This window comes from Sorex araneus, chromosome 3, assembly GCF_027595985.1.
Source record: "Sorex araneus isolate mSorAra2 chromosome 3, mSorAra2.pri, whole genome shotgun sequence".
In the NCBI taxonomy this organism is placed as follows: domain Eukaryota; kingdom Metazoa; phylum Chordata; class Mammalia; order Eulipotyphla; family Soricidae; genus Sorex; species Sorex araneus.
This window is the reverse complement of record NC_073304.1, coordinates 200,414,313-200,435,181: the sequence shown is the minus strand read 5'-3', so window position 1 is coordinate 200,435,181 and position 20,869 is coordinate 200,414,313. Positions and strand designations below refer to the sequence as shown.

At 45.1% G+C, this 20,869-nt stretch overlaps 1 protein-coding gene across 5 annotated transcripts in view; it reads left to right on the top strand.

The window, feature by feature from the left end:
- The window catches only part of RFFL (ring finger and FYVE like domain containing E3 ubiquitin protein ligase), an 87,300-nt gene that overhangs the window by 48,511 nt on the left and 17,920 nt on the right, over positions 1-20,869 (top strand). For all 5 annotated transcript variants that reach the window (XM_055130710.1, XM_055130712.1, XM_055130711.1 and 2 more), the window contains exon 2: positions 19,437-19,624. In XM_055130710.1, the coding sequence (XP_054986685.1) occupies positions 19,445-19,624 (180 nt within the window). In that variant the 5' untranslated portion in view covers positions 19,437-19,444. The remainder of the gene's footprint in view (positions 1-19,436; positions 19,625-20,869) is intronic.

Below are 20,869 nucleotides of genomic sequence, written 5' to 3'. Positions count from 1 at the left end.
TGCTCAGGGGATATTCTTGGCTCTGCACTCAGTAATTATCTTGGCAGTGCTCAGGGGACCATATGGGATGCTGTGATTAAACCTGGCATGGCGGCATGCAAGGCAAACACCCTACCCATTGTACTATTGCTCCAGCCCCACTCAAATTCTTATAGCAGATCTGCATTTCAAATAGTTTGGTTATTTATTTTCTCAGTAATGCTAGGAAACCTTAGCCTATCTTTTTCCTGTTTGTTTTGTTTTGAGTTTTGTCTTTAGGCCACTCCTGGAGGTGTTTAAGAGATTGATTACTCCTGGTTCTGTACTCAGGGACCACTCCTGTTGGAGTTCCAGGGACCATATTTGGTGCAAGGGATCAAATCTTGGTAACACCTGTTATCACGGTATCACTGTCATCCCGTTGCTCATTGATTTGCTCGAGCTGGCACCAGTAACGTCTCCATTGTGAGACTTATTGTTACTGTTTTTGGCATATTGAATACTCCATGGGTAGTTTGCCAGACTCTGCCGTGGGGGCGAGATACTCTTGGTAGCTTGCCGGGCTCTCCAAGAGGAGCGGAGGAATTGAACCCAGGTCAGTTGCGTGCAAGGTGAATGCCCTACCCTTTGTGCTATCGCTCCAGCCCAGTAACACCTGTGCAAGCCTTTTTTTAGAATTTTTTTTAATTAAAATTTTTTTTTTTCCTGTAGGCAAATGCCTGGAAAAGAGATAAAATAATTTGTTTGAGGGTCACTCAACTGATAAAGAACATCAACAACTTCTTCTTTCCTGAGCTCTCCCTCCCATTCCTCATTGCTTTGCACAGTGAAATTTGCTTCATTATGTTTAGTATGGGGCTGTGGGGACCATAGACTTAACTGTGGGGAGTAATCTTGGGATCTCTGTGAATCATTATAAATGCTTGAGTTATTTCAGAACAGGTCCATTCTGATAGTCTTGAACCATAAACTGATAAGTAAGGGGCAGGTAAATATCTAGGTAATGTTTTTTTGTGTGTGTGCACTCAGTATGCCTGCCACATTACAAAGAGCTTAGAAAATTTAGTTTAGTAAATTCAGGAAGAAATATGTCAAGTGGCTTCACATTTCAATGTCAGAACAGTGCTACCTCTGGATGTCAGCAGGTGCTTCAGATCTGTCAGGGAGTGGTGACTAGGAGCCAGTTTGTAGTGGAATACACAGGCAAAACAAAATTTGAAGACTGAAGTACAGATTTGGTTCACAAGGGGCAAGATAATGAAACTATAAGGATTTTCTTTGTAGAACTAAGGCATGTTGTCCTGACAGAGCAGGACATGCTCTAGAAAATTAGTGTAAAAAAATTAGTGCAATGTTCAGGTTCAGATCAAATACCAAACCAAGCCAAAGTTCTTTAAAAAAGAGGAAAAGGGGGAGAAAGGTTCAACCTGAATTTGTCTCGGTTTAGTCATAAAATCCTATCAGGTTTAAGTGCACACAGCCCGGCGTGCTGCTGAGGGCCAGAGGCTTCTGTGTTCAATCCTTTGAGTGTGGAGGGCAAGAGGGCTTAAGAATCTAAGGAGGAAAGTCAAAACTGGCTGGGCTGTGGGGAATGGACAAACTAATTAACAGGCGGGTAGAGTTGAAAGAATTCCAACTGCTGCGGGCTGCACAGAGGCTCACCTACTCTGACCACCCCTGAAATTCCTTGGGGATTATAAAACCTGAGGGAACTGGTTAATCATTCAGTACTTGGAGAATCTTTGGAGAACTTAATTCTATTTTATTAAAATAAAAGTTACTTTATTTCCAGGGGCAGGAGAAATAGTACAGTGGATAGGGTGTTTGGCTTGTAGACAGCAGACCCAGGTTTGATCTCAGGCACCCTATATGGTTCCCCAATCCTCACCAGGAGTGACCTGAACACAGAGCCAGGAGAAAGCCCTGAACACCGCTGGGTATGCCCTCCTCCCCAAAGATATTGTATCCCCACAGCTTTAAAAAAGAACAACCAAAAAAAAAATGTTGATCGTGATAGAGCAAATGCATGTTAGAGAACCTTAAGTGAGATAGTACCAGGGATAAATCACTTACTTGGCATGTGTCTGAGCCTGGTTCTGTTCCTGGCACTGCATGGTCCACTGTGCAGCATCAGGTGTCACACAACCCTCTGCAACACCCCCCCCCCCCGCCCAAATATTTATCTTTTTTGTGTATTTGTTTTATTTTGGGTCACACCCACTGGTGTCTAGGACTTATTCCTGGCTCTGAACTCAGGGATCATGCCTGGCGGGGCTTGGGGGACCATATAGGTTGCCAGGGATCAAACTCAGGTAGGCTGTGTGCAGACAAGTGCCCTACCCGCTGTACTGTCTGTACAGCCTTTCTGGCCTCTATATTTCCCCTCCCCCGCCCCCCACTGCCTAGGCATGTGGCATAATGACAGTATGCCTCCCTTGCAGGCATGAGCCGTGAGGCCACTAATTTAGATCCCCAGACGCTTGTGACCACCACACAGGCATGTGTGATGCCAGAAGCGGGTTTTTTTGGGGGCCCCTGGTGATTGCTGAGGTACAGCCACCGATGCCTGCTTCTTTTGTTTCAGGCAGAGATAGGGGGGCCCTGGTAAAGGGGGGGGATGCTGGAACTTAAACCAGCCTTTGAGACAAAAGACCCATCTGAGGAGCCCAGAAAACCATTGAGATGCAGAATTTCAGTCCTAGAGCTTGGCCGGACCCCCTGAGAGGAGAGGCTTCACCACTGGAACAAAAGCCATGCTAAGAATATCAAAAGAAACCCTGACAACTCCAAATTCACCCACTTGGCAACCACCCTAGCAACAGACTGAAGGGGGGCTGGGCATTTTGGGAAAACTGATAAACTCCATTGGCAGAGGGAAAGGTACCGTATCTCCCTCGAGTTGTGTATTTCCTTTCTCTTACCCTGTGGCCTCTTTAGATCTGGACTTTCTTACCATATGGTGCTTTTTTCCACATCCTTGCTTGGAGTGTGTACTTTGTTTTTTCACTCTGGAGAAGCACATGTTTTCTCTCTGACACATGTATTACTCTTTCTTTCCCGTTATTTCCCTTTACTTCACTCTTCATCTCCTTTTGAAATTCTTTTCTGTAAGGAAAGGTGATGGATCTGCAAAGTCTGGGTAAGATTCAGGACTTTGCTCTCCTGCAAAGAGCAGTTCCTTGCTCTAGCCTGGGTGCCATAGCTCTCTGAGAAATTGAGTAGAAGAGATCGTTCCTTCACCGGGCAGAATAAATGCGGTCCAGGTGCTGTTTGACGGCTGCCTTGAGGGACTTGTGAGATGAAAAGAAAAAGCGGATTGGGGAAAAATGTAAATAAATTTTTTTCTTTGAATTATTTATAGAAAGCCAATTTAAATTGTATAATATATTTTTCTTTCTCTTTTGCCCATACTCAGTGGTGGGTGCTTAGGGCTTATTCCTGGCTTTGTGCTCAGGGATCACTCCTGGTGGTGGCTCAGGGGACTGTATCGGTGCTAGGGATCAAACCCAGGTCAGTCACGTGCAAGGCAAACTCCTTTACCTGCTATACTATATCTCTTGCTCCTGAACTTCATAATTTTGATCCAAACAGAATTTCTATCTTCAGGGGCTGCCGTTTCCCAAGGCAAGGCATAGAATAAACCCCAATTCACCCCCCTGTTTTTTTTTTTTGTTTCAATCCTGATTTCCCCCTTAACTAGTCACTGTGATAACATCTCTTGAGTGACTTCAGTCAGAAGATCTTGAAAAGTCTATCTGGTAAATCCTGTTTCTTGCACAAGAACTGGAGGGGGCTCAGAGCCTCTTTATTCTCAGTGAGCTTTGTCATCAGTTTTGATGGAAGAAGGATCCTGTGTAATTAAACTGCAGGTCCCTTTATTCTGTTCTCAGCATTGTTAGAAGACTTTACTCTGAACTGCTTTCTTTACTGATTGACTCACCCTGTGGGGCAAAATGCCTCAGCTGAAATTAAATGTGTAGCTTTCTCTGCTGCAGTGTTCAATCTGTCATCTCTCCTAAATGCCACACTAAGAAGCAGCCATTTAATTGGTCAGACCCCCAGGGTGATATTTTGGCACAATTCCATTGGTTAGAATTACTTTTCTTGAACTTCATGGCAGATGCTGAGATCCCTCTGCAGATATTTGTCATAGACTAGTTTAAACCAGGGAGTTTCCAAGAACATTTATAACTTGTGATTATTATGTATGTTTTTCAGTTGTTTACAACACTTCAGGAAAAAGAGTTCATTTATTACCAATGGAAAGTGGATCTCTTTTCTCCCTTATCATTTTTAACCCTTAAGGTCCATGACTGCTGTTTCTTTTGTTCTGTTTCTTCTCTTTCCCTCCATTCTTAGTGAGCCCAGGCAAAGCAGGTCTGGGTTTGCTGGGAAAGGCCTGTTTCTTTGTCAGAGGTTCTTTATTTGTATTCTTTGCAGTTCTTGGTGCAACTCAAAGCCACGGAGAGGGCATTGAAAACTTTGAGGCCCTTGGGGCTGGAGAGATAGCACAGCGGGTAGGGCATTTGCCTTGCACGCGGCCGACCCGGGTTCAAATCCCAGCATCCCATATGGTCCCCTGAGCACGGCCAGGGGTAATTCCTGAGTGCAGAGCCAGGAGTAACCCCTGTGCATCGCCAGGTGTGACCCAAAAAGCAAAAAAAAAAAAAAAAGAAAACTTTGAGGCCCAAGGTAGGCATGAAAAGGCCATCTTTGGCTTTCATGGAGGCTCTCCCTTCCTGATGTTCTGACTCTGTAAGAGTTTGACTTTTGTTGTTGTTACTTGTAGAAGGTCATTCTATTACCGGTCTTTTTTTTTTTTTAGGTAATATTGGGTATTTTTAATCTTCATTCAGTGTGGGTGTGGCGGGTGTTTTATGTGTGTGATATGTGTGTGTGGCGGGGGTGGGGTTGGGCCATATCTATGTGCTGAGGGGCTACTCCTGGCTCTGTGCTTGGAGGTCACCTCCTGCAGTGGTTGAGGGACTATGTAATGCTAGGAATCAACCAGGTGTTGTTGCATGCAAGGCAAGCTCCTTTAACCCCTGTGCTATCTCTCCAGCCCTGGAGATCAGTCTTTTTTTAAAAGGTATTGTTATGTTTGGACTGGAGGGATAGCACAGCGGGTAGGGCATTTTTGCCTTGCATGTGGCTGACCCGGGTTCGATTCCTCTCTCCCTCTCGGAGAGCCCGGCAAGCTACTGAGAGTATCCCGCCTTCATAGCAGAGCCTGGCAAGCTACCCATGGTGTATTCAGTATGCCAAAAACAGTAACAACAAGTCACACAATGGAGATGTTACTGGTGCCCGCTCGAATAACTCGATGATCAACGGGCCTACAGTGCTATAGTGCTATTATTATGTTTATGTATCAGAACCCAGAATTTGCTCTCCAGTCATACTCGCCCTAGAGTCATGATGCCATTTAGAATTGGGCAGGGAGATAGGTTCCACAATTAAATTTTTCTTTTATATTTTGGTTTTGATTTGGGGCCACACCCAACAGTGCTCAAATGTTACTCCTGGCTCTGGAATTACTCCTGGAGGTGCTTGAGGGACTATATGGGATGCCAGGGATCAACTTGGGTTGGCCATATGCAAGGCAAGCACTTACCCTCTTACTATTGCTCCATCCCCACAATTAAATTTTTAAGCATGAATTTATATTTTCTATGTCATTGTTTCCCTCTCCCCTTCACTCCCTTCCACCTGTTTTTAAAAGCCATTCTTGAAGCCATTAAATATCAAACAAATACCTGGGTTCAGGGCTCAAGTTGCTTACCCTTCATTCAGTTGATCCTAGTTCAACCTCAGATACTGCACATATGACTACAGAAGTGATCCCTGAGCACAGAGCCCAGAGTAATAAGCCCTGAGTACTGCTGGGGTTGGCCTCTTCCCACCCTCACACAGAAACCAAAAATATCTGTTCGCATTTCCCTGGCATTAAGGTTGGGAATAAAGCCATAAAGTAGACTTCCTCTTGTTTCCTGTTTCACGCTTCATCCATATCCTAACCACAGGGGAAGAGTGCTTCTAAAAGAATTACACATTATTCACCAATTGATTTGGTAGAGTGCTTCCAGAATGCTCATCTCAGAAGGTGATCACCATGCCATGCAGGGACCTTGCCTGGTGCATTCCTTTTGGAATCCCCCTTGGGAAAGGGGCTTGGCAGATTTGCTAAAATGATATTCAGATGAACAAATTAAAGTTATCAACAGGGTGTGCAAGATGCTTTGATCTTGGGAGGGTCAGGAAAGGTATCCCTGAGGAAATAAGTGCAGCCTGAGGGAGGCAGGGCGAGTAAGTACTCACAACTCAGAGAGTAACTTGAGGGAGGTTCCCAGAAGTAAGGAAACTTGGCATTTGAGGGACTAAACAGTAGGATAGCTGGAATTAGGAGCTAGTATAGAGAGGCTCTGAGTCAAAGATTTGGTTTCATTATTACCGGTTAGCAGTGAAAATACTCATTAAAAGGAGGGTAACAAGCAGTTGTAGTTGAGTCAATTAAGTAAAAAAATAAAGTATAAATGCCTCCCGCCCACACTGGAACAAATGAGGACAAAAATAGATACAGAAACTATCTTAAGGGGCTGGAGCAAAAGCACACCGGGTAGGGCGTTTGCCTTGCGCGTGGCCAACCGGGGTTCAATTCTCAGCATCCCAAATGGTCCCCTGAACACCGCTAGGACTAATTTCCTGAGTGCATAAGCCAGGAGTAACCCCTGTGCAATGCTGGGTATGACCCAAAAAAGCAAAAAAAAAAAAAAATATATATATATATATATATATATCTTAAATACTAATTAAGGACTATAGAGCACTAGTTCTCTAGTTAAGTAGGAAATTCAGATGACTTACTGATATATATTGTAAATTAAAATTTTGGATTACCAGGGATGGTTTCCTGTGTACACCTTTTACAAGGTACTCAAAGGTCAAAAGATTGAGTTGGCTGGTACTCCATATTGGTATCTTTAGAAAGGAATAGGAATTGATAGTAATTCTTCCTGGACTGAAGAGGAAGAATTGAGCTGAATACATGCTTTGCAGGCAGGCGGCCTTGATTTGATCCCCAGTACTACATATGGTCTTCTGTCTACTGTCTACTCCCAGGCCAGAAGTAGCTCCCCCAGTACTGCCTGGTGTGCCCCCCAAACAAAACAAGAAATAAACAAATACCTGCTCAGGGTGGTTGCCCGGGTGAGTCCCATTGTCTTCTCTAGACCTAAACCCTTAAACCTTGACTTTCCAGTACACAGGCTCTCGAATTCCTAAGGCTACAGGTGGGGACCATGCCGGACTTTAATTAATGAACTTGAACACTCTCTAGCTGTAAGACCCTGATCCATGGACCCAAGCCTCAGATCCTGGCTTCTTTGATTGTGCCAGCATTTTATTTTTCCTTTTTTTTTTTTTTTTTTGGTGAAGCAAAATAGTTTTTATTGAATCTGACTTAGAAGGGTGTGATGGGAGAGAAAGGAAGTACCTTTCAAGAGAGAACAAGGCCTTCTCCAGAGCGGAAAAATGAAGCAGAGACATAGAGACAAACAAGCAAGATACATGTTCAAGGGAGAACACAGACTTGAAGAGCAGGCCTGCACGAGCATTTTAATTCTGACTTTTGCCAGGTGGATTAAAAAAAAAAAATGTTATGAGCTCTAGAGTGTTTTGAGACCCCCCAATATCATTTACCCTTTCAATTTTCTCGGTGTTTACTGCCGAAAATAGCAGGAGCTCTCTCACCTAGAAAAGTATAATTCAGGGCCAGGGAGAGAGTTTAGAAGGATGGCGTCCGTGACAAACCCTCAGCCCTACACTGCCAGGCTGAGTATTGCTGGGAGCAGCCCCCAACAGCACTGAAGAGGCCCTTATTTTTTTAAACACCCTAAATTTGAGGAGAAAGGCCCTGTGAGACCTGAGCAATAATGTCTTTGAAGTCTTTGGCTTCTGTGAATAGAGCACTGGAAACTGGCTGGAGACAGGCAGACATTTAGGGGTTGCTAATGCTGTGCCCTGCTCTAAGGCTCACTGCTCTCTCACGGGCTCACACTGCTTTCTGTCCTTTGTGTAAGGCTGAAAGGCCTGATGGAGGTGTGCCCTCCCTTTCTATCGAACAGCTGTCCTAAGCAGCTCTGAGGGCAGACAGCTTTGCTCCCATTAGACTGAAGTTCGAGAACTGAAGCTAAGAGACAGCCTTATCAAGCTCATTCCAGTTCAGTGTTGGATCCAGGTTTTAAGGTCTAGTTGAACTGAACCTATAATTGAAGTAAAACATTTTTGCTTTATTGTCCAGTTTTCTAAAATTTTAGCTCTAATGCAGTTCTTTTGGGGGGAGGGGGTGGGCACACCCAGCGATGTTCAGGATTCATTCCTAGCTCTGTATTCAGGGATCACTCTTTGCCAGGCTCCAATGACCATATGGGGTGCCAGGGTTGAACCCTGGTTGGCCACATGCAAGGCAAGCATGCTACCCACTGCACTATCTCTCTAGTCCCTCGAATACGGTTTTTAACTAGGAAATATGAATTAACCATTACTCACAAAGGACAGTATATGTGGTAGGATTGAAGCCTTTGAAATCGTTTTTCTTCACGGTGTTTCCAGCCTTGTGAAACATCCTTTGTTAGATCCAGCCCAGACATTTCAGCAAGCCTGTGGATCTGATTTAGGTCTTGGCTTTTAAACTTCCACGATATACTTGTCTCCTTTGTGACTTAGGTGTTCTGAATTCTGTGTTCTAGCAGTGGCCCAGAGAATGTTTCACTGCCCTAGATGCTGTCAAGTGAGACCAGACAGTAATATGGTTTACTCTGCAGGTCCCTTGCTTCAGTGCAACCCTATTTTATCCTTGCTGTGTTATCACCAGCTTTTCAACTCATGCCTTGTCAGGGCTCATGCCTCAGGCAGGGTCATTGGAAAATTAGGTTCTGTTTTAAGCACTTTTGAGAGAGTTTGAGCTTCCTCCAGACAACTTACTTTCAAAAATAAGCAGCCTTCCAAATTGGGAGATGATTTTTTATTAAAATTCAGGTGAGTTCTCAACATAATGATCGAATCTTTCTTTGTGAGTCATGTAATATAGCAGATTCCCAGCCAGCCCCTGGTTTCTGGTGGAAGGATTCTTGGTGACCAAAGGGAAACAGACAGACACTTTGGGCTTTCTAGCCAGTAGTCAGCATTGAATATCTCTGGGCTATTGCTTTTGTTGTAGTAGTGCTAGAGGTTAAACCCAGGGGCTCACACATGCAAGATCTCCAGCCCCATGAAGATTTTTCTGTGTACTGATCATGTGTTTCATTGAGCACTTACTATAGGGTAGTCATTTTATTGCATCCCTACTATTACCTTCCAAAAATAATAGAAAAGCAGACTCAAAAGCTTAATTAACCTATCCAAATTAACTACTTTCTCTTTGTTTATGGGCCATAAGTGAACATGAAGAGATTGAGCAGAGTGGCTGGGTTAAGCTAGACTGGAGAAGTCTGAAAAGTGACTTTGTAAGTTGAGGAATAAGTCAAATATTTGGGGAGATTATTAAGTATTGAGAGAGTAGAGAAAAGGACTTTTTTTTTTTTTTTTTTGCTTTTTGGGTCATACCTGGCAGTGCACAGGGGTTACTCCTGGCTCAGCACTCAGGAATCACTCCTGGCAGTGCTCAGAGGACCATATGGGATGCTGGGAATCAAACTTGGGTTTGCCGCCTGCAAGGCAACCGCCCTACCCGCTGTACTATTGCTCCAGCCCCGAAAAAGGACTTTTCTGAGATTGGGAACATGGAGTAACATGAGTATTTTTGGCTACATGCTTAAAATATTATACTAGTCACTAATTTCTTTCCCTCCCTTCCTTCCTTCCTTCCTTCCTTCCTTCCTTCCTTCCTTCCTTCCTTCCTTCCTTCCTTCCTTCCTTCCTTCCTTCCTTCCTTCCTTCGCTCCTATTTTTTTTTCTTTTTGGGTACACTTGGCAATGTTCTGGGGTTACTCCTGGCTCTGTACTCAGGAATTACTCCTGGCAGTGTTCAGGGGATCATATGGGATCCTGGGGATCGAATCCAGGTCGGCCGCGTGCAAGGCAAACGCTCTACTTGCTGTACTATTGCTGTGGCCCCATTGTTGCTAATAATATTTTTATTGAAATGTAACTAGAATAAGGCATTCTAAGTTGTGTGATTTGATGAGTTTTACAAAGTAAGCTTAACTGTATAACCAGCATTCAGATAATTATAAGTATGGGCTGAGAGATAATACAGTAAGGTGTTGGACTTACACACAAATGATCCCAGTTCGATCCCAGGCACCCACATATTCTACCTTCTACCCCAGCACAGAGATATGAATCAGCACTGAGAACAGACAGGTGTGGACGTGGCCCTAAACCTTCCCCCCAAAGAAGCAAAACATTACCAAAGGTCCCTGGCACCCCTTCACTAACCTAAGCCCTAAGAATACCTTTTGTTTTAAGGTCATGTTTAATTAATTAATTAGTTAAGTTTTTGGGGTCACACCTGGTGCTCAGGGGTTACTCCTGGCTCTGCACTCAGGAATTACTCCTGGCGGTGCTCGGGGGACCATATGGGATGCTGGGAATCAAACCCGGGTTTGCCGAGTGCAAGGCAACCGCCTTACCCACTGTGCTATTGCTCCAGCCCCTGCCCTAAGAACACTTTTTTAAAAAAAATTTGCTTTTTGGGTCACACCCGGCAACATACAGGGGTTACTCCTGGCTCATGCACTCAGAAATTATTCCTAGTGGTGCTTGGGGGACCATATGGGATGCTGGCAATCAAACCCAGGTTGGCCACATGCAAGGCAAATGCCCTCCCCGTATCCCTCCACCCCCAAGAACACTTTCTAACACCATAGATTAGTTTGTCTTTGTTTGGATCTCATAAAAGTGGGATCACGTTAAGTATTTGTGCCTATCTTCTTTCACTCAATATTTTAAGATTCATCAGTGCTGTTGTCTATTGGTCTTTTAATTATTTTCATTGCTTTGTGTACATGATTTATTTCTCTATTCTGCTCTTTTACGTTCGGATTGTCTTTCACTTGGGGCTATTAATAATAATTCTGTGAATATTCTCATAAAATTCCTTATCTGGGGGGTTGGGTTTAGGGGTCTCACCCAGTGGTGCTCAAAGTCTGCTCTCTGCTCATTGCTCAGGGGTTGCTCTTAGCAGTACTCTAGGGACCATGTGCTGGGGATTGAGCCAGGCGTTTTGAATATGAAGCTTAAAAGTGCTCAGACCCTGAAGCTCTCTATTCAGTCCCTTCCTCTTGTGTAATTCTTTTGGTGAATGTTTTTCTGTATGTGCCTGGAAGCAGAATTGCAAGTTATGGGATATGTATTTCCAAAATGACCTCATCATTTTATCCTTTCTACCACTGATGTTAGAGATCAGTTGCTCTATACCCTTACCAACACTTTTTAGTACCTGTCTTTGGTGATTTGGTGACCAAACACTGGGGCAGCGATTTGTTTTTGCCTTTAGACAAGGAGTAGCTAGTAAAATCTGAAAGAAGGGAGCCAGAAAGAGTGTAGTGAGTTTGGTGCTTGTGCTGCACGTTGGCCAACCCAGTTGGATCCCTAGTATCCCATATGGTCCCCCAAGCACTGCCAGGTGTGATTCCTGAGTGCTGAGCCAGGAATAACTCCTGAGCATCGCTGAGGGTCACCCCAAACAAAAACAAAACAAAAAATTTAGAGGGGTAGGTAGAGGGGCCAGAGTGAGAGTACAGTGAGTAAGGAACTTGCCCTTTGTGCAGCCAACCATATGATCCCCTGAGTCCCACCAGGAGTGATCTCTGAGCACAGAGCCAAGAGTAAGCCCTGAACACAGCCAGGTATGGACCCCAAACAAAAAATAATAGTAATAAAATCTGGAGGTACTGAGCTTGTATATATGTCAGTGGGAAAGTTTCATTAGAGGGGAACTTTGCAGCTGAATAACATGGGGCTCATATACATAATGCAAGTGTTCAGACTTTCTGGCACATCAGGCAGCTGCTTTTCCTTCATCTCAGATTGCTGCTGTTGGCTTACCAAGAACCTTCATTTTTTTTCTCTTCTGTGCCCTCCATGGTTCCCATTGGGAAAAGACTGGATACCCTTCTTATCACTTACAGAGCTTCTGTTTTGGGGTCTAAGTTATTAGCAACTTTTTTTTGCTGGGGATGCTCAGGGAAGGTGTTACTCCTGGCTTTGCACTCAGGAATTACACCTGATAGTGCTGGGGGTTGGGTGGGGGGGACCATATGGAATGCTGGGTATGAATCCCAGTTGGCTGCATGCATGGCAAGTACCTCACCTGCTGTTCTATGGGTCTGACTTTTATCTTTTTAACCAGGATTTGAAAACCATTAGAAGCTACCTACATTCAGATTCTGGCTTTGCACTCTGAGGGTGTAGCTCAGTGTTGGAGAACTCGCCTTGCATATGTGAGATCCTGAGTTTTGGGTTTGATCTCCTGGTACAACATAAAAAAAAAATCCTTATTTGATTTTGTTGCCTTCTAGTTGTGACTTTACACAAATTTCTTCTCTGAATCACTTGGTTTTCTCACCTGAGGGAGAACCAGTTGTGCCAGAACTGTTTTGAAGGTCACATTTGATAACACTAAGTAGCAGTCTAGTTTAGCACCAGATAGATAAGCAGCTTTCTGTGGAGAAAGGTTACTTTCTTCTCAAAATACTCAATTATTTATCAATGATTTCGGAGACAGAGCAAAGCAATATTGATAAGACTTCATAGTATTTCCTTTCAGAGTAATTGTGGTTGTGCTTTGCTTTCCAAGGGTACTACACAATATGAAGCAAAGCCCATCCTGTATTTTTGATCCACATCACGGAAGACTTTTCTTTATGTACTTAGAGCATCGGTGCTGTTAACAGTTCCGGGCATAACAAAGTGATTATAGCCAAAATGCTCTCAGTACTGGGGAAGTTTCTCTAAATGTCAGCTACCTATTTTCAGATTTACCATGGTACAAAGATTCTTCTCTGAAAATTGGGGAATGTAAAATGAACTTTTAAAAGGATTTTTTTTTGGTGGGGGATGGGTCACAGTTAGTAGTGCTCAGGGGCTATACAACCTGACAGTCCTTGGAGTTGCTTAGGGCACTATGCAGTGCTCAGGATCCCTGCTGGGCCTCCTGTATGCAGTGCAAAGCATGTCCCTAGCCCTTTGAGCCATTTCTCCAGCCCTAAAAGGATCTTTTATTGGTAGGGTGGGTGGAGAAGTGCTGGAGGGAGCACACTAGCTGGCTCAGGCCTTGCTGTGCAGGTGGGGAGTAGATCGGTGCTGGAGATAAACTCAGACTGACTATGAGCAAGGCACTCGCCTTATCCACTGTACCACCTCTCCAACCCCCTAACAGGATATTTTAAAGGGATTTTTGTAAAGTCTGTGCCGTGGGTGGGTTCACCATGGTCTGGTAATTCTAAGATTTTATGGTATATTTGTTCATCTCAGTCAAGTCTGTTATTGTAGAAGTTCCTTAGTGCACCATGTAAGTTAAATAACCAGAACAGATTAGCTGGGAATTTAGAGATGACAGGTTTTAACATTTGGGGGTAAGCTCAGTGATTTTGAAGCTGCTTTGCAGGCTCATTTTAGTAGGACACTGATATTGGGACTCTTCTCCATGGGTTCATTTTCACGCTTTCTCCTTCCATGAAAAGTCCATAACAACCACTAGTAACTAGTAACATAACATAATTTGCCTTGGACAAGTAGACAAGTGAAGAAGTGATTAACGTAAAATTACTTAGGATTAGAGGAATTAATAGGGATAGATTCCATTATCTTCCCTCTTGCCTTTAACTGCAGCAGTACTAGGCCATCTAGGTAATTTGCTTCCCCCCACCCCCTCCCCTTACCCCCGCCCCCGATATTACCACTGTAATTTTCCTGTTCAGCAGGGCTCAGTCTCCCATGAAATACTGGCTATTTAGCATGTTGATAAAATCCCATGAGCTAGCCAGCCATTCTCGCCTCACACCATAATATACCTCCACAGAGAACAGAAAGTTGTCTTGTTCCCTCTAGTCCCATGTTTCTTTTACCGTTCAGGCAAAGCAGAAGAAGAGAATCTGGCAGGTTCCAAATACACTCAGGAAGAAAGAAAAGACTGTACTTGAGGATGAAATCGCAAAGTTCAACTTTTCTGAAGAGGAGGAGGGAACTGAAGGGATCTTAAAACCCTCGTGAGGATTTGATCATTTTCTTTCACAATTGGAAAGAGATTTGCAGATCAGAGAGTTAAGTTTTCAGAGTTGTTGCCACGAGGGAAGAATTCCTCAGTGTACCCCACTATGGGTTCAGCTTTCAGCCCTTTAGTAGCATAACCAGATGCCACACATGTGTGTCTCTCTGACCAGGCCTCAGGGATGAAGACATATTCCTAAGAGAAAAGTTCCCAGTTTCTGTTTTTTTTTTTTAGTGTTAAAATTAGAAACTCTTGGGCCAGAGAGTTGATATAGAGGGTAATGTGTGTGTCTTGCACATAGGCAAACTGGGTTCATACCTTGGCACCACATATGGTTCCCTAAGCCCCATCAGGCATAATGACTGAGCACAGATCAGGAGGGTCCCTGAACACTTCTGGGAGTGACCCTGAGTACTGCTGAGTATTGCCTCAAAAAGAAAAAAAAAAAAAAAGATCAGTCCATCTTCAAAGTCCCGTAAACCTTTACTTCTCATTCACCTTTGGTGACCAATCAGCTTCTTCTAGAGCATTCAAGCAAAGGGCACCTTCATATCTTCCCCAAACTAGGTTCTTTGGGCACTTTGCGTTCCTAATTGTATTTTACTCACAGGATCATTTGAGAGCACTGATAATTTTTCTTGTAATTCAACATGCACTCCGGGTCTTCCTACCTCCCAACAGTCACTTCCTGTTTTATTGGTTGGCTGTTTTGCTGCTTGCCCTTTGGATCCAGTGTTCCTAAGGGCTCCTCTTATCTGACCCACAGTGGCTAATCAGTCTTCTGGCCCACTAGGCTTTACCTACTCCCGGAAGACGGAGGGTTTCCAAACCCTTTATAACCTCAGCTGATACCATCCTCCCATTCCTTCATGTGCTGTGTGTACATTAACATGCTTCACAGGTACAAGACACAGACACATTCTCTTAACCCCCACCCTCCTGCCCTCTATCACACATAGGCACATGCATCCTGCTGAGGGCTTGGTCTCAGCTAACAATTCTTGCCTGTCCTGAAACTCAGAGACCCTGGGATCCAAGACTCTTATGTGCTCTCCCTTTCCCCCACCTTTCTGTTAAGGAGCAGTCCTGTGAGCTCTCTCTCTCTCTCTCTCTCTCTCTCTCTCTCTTCCTCTCCCCCCCCTTGGTCTCTGTCTGTCTGTCTCTCTCTCATGCATGTGTGTATTCTCAAGCCCATATTCTCATCATTTGCCTTAGCTCTGAAGCAGTATCCTGCTTCCAACCCTGCACTTGCTATTGCTCTTCTGTAGTGTAAATTCACATCACAGAAATGACTGCCTGAATCCCTAATACTGGCTCTGAAGGTAGAACAGAGGCCACATTTCTTTCCAAGGGTTTTTGTTTGTTTGCTTCTGTTTGGGCCACACCCAGCCATACTCAGGGCTTACTGTTGGCCTGTGCTCAGGGATCACTCTTAGCAGGGCTCAGGGGACCATATGTGATGCCAGGGATTGAACCCAGGGCAGCCACATGCTTGTCAAGCACCTTACCCACTGTACTGTCACTCCAGCCCCTGCATCTAAGGTTTTTAATGGCTGCTAGTTTACTTGCTATTCCCTCCTCCACCCCTGCTTGTACCCTGGGTACTATAGCCTGGCATTGTAGTTTCTTTAATGCCATGGCACATGTTTGTGTTTTTCCTTTGAAAACTTCTTTGCCCTTGGGTTTCTGGTAAATTCCCACTTAACTCCCACTTCAGGATATGTGTGGTGCCTCCTACGAACAATCTTGCAGTCACCCTTGCACCCTCAGGAGCTGATCATTTCCTTCTTTGTTAATACCCCGCTCCCAGGCAGTGTACATGCTGCTAAAGCACTGATTACCTTGACATTTCCATTTTTGGTTTTACATTCCTAGCTCCCCTTCTAGACCTTGAACTCCTACTTATGGGTACTTATTCTTCTCAACCACCGAAGCGCTGGCAACAGCACGGCATTGGCTTCAGTAAGGGTCGTGTGCATCACTGAATAAAGATTTTTCTCCCAACGCCACCCATCCTGCCCTACCCCGCTGCATGTGGCCCCATGAGCCTTGTCAGCAGTGATCCCTGGGCAGAGAACCAGAACTAAGCCCCAGGCACTGCTGAGCCTAGTGGCATGGGGGGATGGGGTGGAGTAAGGGGAGAGGGGCTCAGTAATAGCCTCAGCACAATTGGGGGCACTGTTTGTTCACTGAAAGTAAATTTCCAAGAGGACTGTCTGTCCACTGTCACATCACTGTAGCACTGTTATCCCGTTGTTCATTGATTTGCTCGAGCGGGCACCAGTAACGTCTCCATTGTGAGACTTGTTGTTACTGTTCTTGGCATATCAAATACACCACGGATGGCTTACCAGGCTCTGCCGTGTGGGCAGGATACTCTTGGTAGCTTGTTGCGTTCTCCGAGAGGGACGGAGGAATCGAACCTGGGTCGGCCGAGTGCAAGGCAAAGGCCCTATCCATTGTGCTATTGCTCCAGTTCCAAGAGGACATTGAGCAATTTTTTTCTGATAAGGGCATGGTAGGGGTTACTTTCCTCCATTGTATTTTCTAAATAAAATATTAGGTTTTAAATCTGCAGCTATGGGGGTTGGAGTGATAGCACAGTGGGTAGGGCATTTGCCTTGCACTCGGCCGACCCGGGTTCGATTCTCAGCATCCCATATGGTCCCCCGAGCACCTCTAGGAGTAATTCCTGAGTGCATGAGCCAGGAGTAACCCCTTTGCATTGCCGGGTGTGATCCAAAAAGAAAAAAAATCTGCAGCTAGCCCCCCTTTTCTTGACTTCTAGCTTTTTTGGTCATACCCGACAATGCTCATGGTAGGTAAAATAAATAGGGGAACCTCTAACTTAGGTCCTAACAACTTAAGGAATGTCCAGAGGAGAAAAGTGAAATACACAGAGGCGTAATTTGTTGTTAGAGGTATATAACAGTTTGTGAGCCATGGCATGGACTCTGGGTCTTCTGAGTGCAGGTCCTAGTCCCTTTTTATCACTCTACTCTGTCTCAAATGCTGCCTTTTACAAGGGATTTAAGGAATTACAGAAACATTCTTTCTGAAGTCTTTCTATTCTGCTATTGTCTCCAGCGAAGAACTCTGCCTGTCAACAAAGAACTCATCTTTTTTTCTTCTTCTTTTTCAAACTGCTTTTTTCTTCATTTTTCCACGTGAACTATTCATGGCAGGGAAGGCAGGTTAGGTCCTTGTCTTCTGGGAACTTAGTCTTTAAACAAGTATTAGTCAGAGAAATGTTTTTTGATGTGTGGAAAATGGAATAACCGTGACTGGTGAAAATTTAAATACTGGAGGCTGGAGCGATAGTATTGCAGGTAGGGTGTTTGCCTTGCACACGGCTGACCCAGGTCCAATCCCCGTCATCCCATATGGTCCCCCAAGCACTTCCAGGAGTAATTCCTGAGTACAGAGCCAGGAGCAACCCCTGAGTATCGTTGGGTGTGACCCAAAAAGAAAGGGAAAAAAATTTTTAATACCATGTCTCATTCATTCATTCTTAGCCTTTGTTGAACTCTTTGCTGGACACCTTATGACCATTGTGGTTCTGTTCTCATAGAGGTCCCAGGCAGGAGAAAACAGGAATTACTCAGACACACCTCCAGAGCTGAGGGAATTCTTTTCCCGGTGTATTGGAGGCTGTTCTGGGAAGATCAATCAAGAGGCCTGAGCTTACAGTTTCAGGAACCCCCGCTGGGCTCTTTCATTTCCCTAGTGACCCAGGGGCCAAGGCTGAAGCAAGTTGGCCTTTTATCCTTCCAGAGAAACACATCTTTTAACAAAGGCATTGTGCAATGAGGCGGAGGAAAAAGTACCTTTCTTTGGTGTGAACTAGTTCTTGAGTAATAACAATGTTTCATGATGGTCTCTGGGCAGATTTCATACCCGGAGACATGCTTGTGGACCGCCTTGGTCTGCAGAGGAAAGCTCTTGCAGACAAGGGTCTGTGGTCTGTCCCAGCCACTGCCACAACAACCACAACGAGGGGCAGAGGAGCAGCTGTTGGGTGCTATGGGATTGGAAGTACATATCTGACCAGCATGATCTGGGGGAAAGAACGTTAATGCCCACAGACCTAGGTTTTCAGAATTTTAGTTCTCTGTATAATAACTGTGTGGCCTTGACTTCTTTTTTTTTTTGCGGGGGGTGGTGGAGTTGGGGTAATTAGGGGCTGTTGCTGGCTCCTTTCTCCAGAGTCACCCCACCAGGGCTTGTAACCTGTGAGCAGTGCCACAGGGATGGAACTGGGGTCAATGGGATGCCAGACAAGCCCCTTACCTCCTGTGCTATCTCCTCGGACCATGACCGTACCTTCTTTGAGCATGGCTCACCTCTCCTGTGACCCCAGGGCCAGAGAGATGGCTCCTGGAGGACATGCTTTGCATATGGGACACCCAGGTTTGATTCCTGGTCCCCTGAGCACTGCTGGGAGCAGCCCCAAGCACTGAGCCACGAAGAACACCAGAGCACTGCTGGGTATGGCCCAGACCTTCCCCCCACTAAACAAAAAAGACTCCACCTCTGAGATCTGTGTGAGTGTGGAATCATACAGGTGTGTGCACATATGTGTGACAAAAGTTCTGTCTGAACTCTTGGGCACGTCCATCCATGTTCCTAAATAAAGTGTTGTGCACTTAAGATTGGTAAGACAAGAACAATTGTTTGGTCAGAGATGTGGTGCATGTGGTAGGTCACATGTCTTGCTTGTGCGAGTCCCTCGGTTCAGACCTCAGCACCGAGTAGATGACCACCCACCTTGTGTTTCTTAGGTCTGCCTGAAGTGGGCCTGACACTCCTTAGTACCTCCAGGAGTACCCCCGACAATAACTTTTTTGGTGTTTTGGTCACACCTGGTGGTGCTCAGGACTTACTCCTGGCTCTGCAATCAAGGATCAACCCTGATGGGCTTGTGGACCATATGGAGTGCTGGGGATTGAACCTCTGTTGGCTGCATTCAAAGTGAGACTTACCCAACTATACTGTCACTCTGGATACCCATGGGCCCTCCTCACATTTTTCCGAAATTTTATTTGAAGTTAGAGTAAACCCAAGCAGGAGTTTGTAACTTCAAAAGTAGAATGTTGTGGCTGAGTGGCCGTGAAAGCACAGTCCTGCCTCAGCTCAAGTCTGGCCACGTGGGTTGAGTATCCCTGCTTGCCCGTGCCCTGGGGATTGGAGACTGCCATGGAGGTGTGTCTAAACTCTGCCCTCTTCTCTTTTCTCCCTTTCACAGATTTTATCATGTGGGCAACCTGCTGCAACTGGTTCTGCCTGGATGGACAGCCTGAGGAGGCGTCACCGCCACAGGGAGCCAGGACACAGGCCTATTCCAACCCGGGCTATAGCTCTTTCCCTTCCCCGACAGGCTCGGAACCAAGCTGCAAGGCCTGTGGAATCCACTTTGCAAACTCAGCTAGGAAGGTGAGTGCTGACTGCTCCTCGGCTCCCTCCTTGCGCCCTGGGCCTGCTGCCATCTCATTGTTGCCTGGGCAGTGCTGGGAACCCAGACGGAATGCCAGGTGCCCGTTGGGAAAGTATAAAACAGAGACTCCCAGATTTGCTTGGACTATCACCCCTTCTTAGATACAAAATTAATCAGCACCACCTCCCCCTCCCCTCTAAATCTACCTCTGTAAGTGAGTGAACTGGAATCCACCTCCACCCCTTGGACGTGAAGCTCTTACCACCATCCGGACTTATTCTAGTGACCCCTGGGAATGCAGTATCTTCCACTTTGGGAAACATTGCTGTTGAAGATGGAACCAAGCAAAGCCCAGCATTTTTTAGATTTGGAACCAGTATATATGAATTTAGATATAACCCTTTCCACTTGCAGTATACCCTCACCTCTTGAGATTTTTTTTTCTTGCATCTCTGAAGTGGGAATACAATAGCTGGACTCATTTTGTAGTGTGGAGAATCAAGTGAGCTAAGCAACTCAGGGCGCCCAGCACAACATCTGCAACATACAAGGCTCATTAGCTGTGATCATAAACATGCAGGCATGCATATTAATTTGTTTTTATTTTGAGCTTTTTCTCTCTCTTTTTGTTTTTTTTTTTTTGGTGGGGGGCAAGGTTGGACCACACCCAGTGGGGCTTTACTCCTGACTCTGTACTCAGAGATCACTTTTTTTTTTTTATTGAATCACAGTGATAAACACATTTGAAAGTTGTTCATGATTAGACTTGAGCCATGTAATGTTCCAATACCTGTGTCTTCCATCCCTTCACCAGTGTACTTTTCCCACCACCAATGGTCCCCATTTCCCTCCCGCCCTCCACCCCCCACAACTGCCACTATGGCAGGCACTTTTCTTCTTCTTCTCTCTCTCTCTCCTCTACACCTCACTCTCTTTCACTCTCTCACTGTCACTGTCACTCTCTCTCTCTCTCTCTCTCTCTCTCTCACCTTATGGTTTGCAGTACAGATAGTCAAAGTAGTGAAAGGTCATTAGGTATCCCTTGACCTACTTAGTTCCTGTCCAAATGATCATTTCCAACTATTGCTGTCATGCTCAGAGATCAGTCTTTGTACCTACCCCTTACTTACTAATTTATCAATCTTTTACGATTGCCAACATAATGTGATGCTTTTTCAAAATAGCTAATAACTTTTTTTAGGGTTGGGAGGTCTGGCTTAATGCCAGACAGCACACCCTGGCAG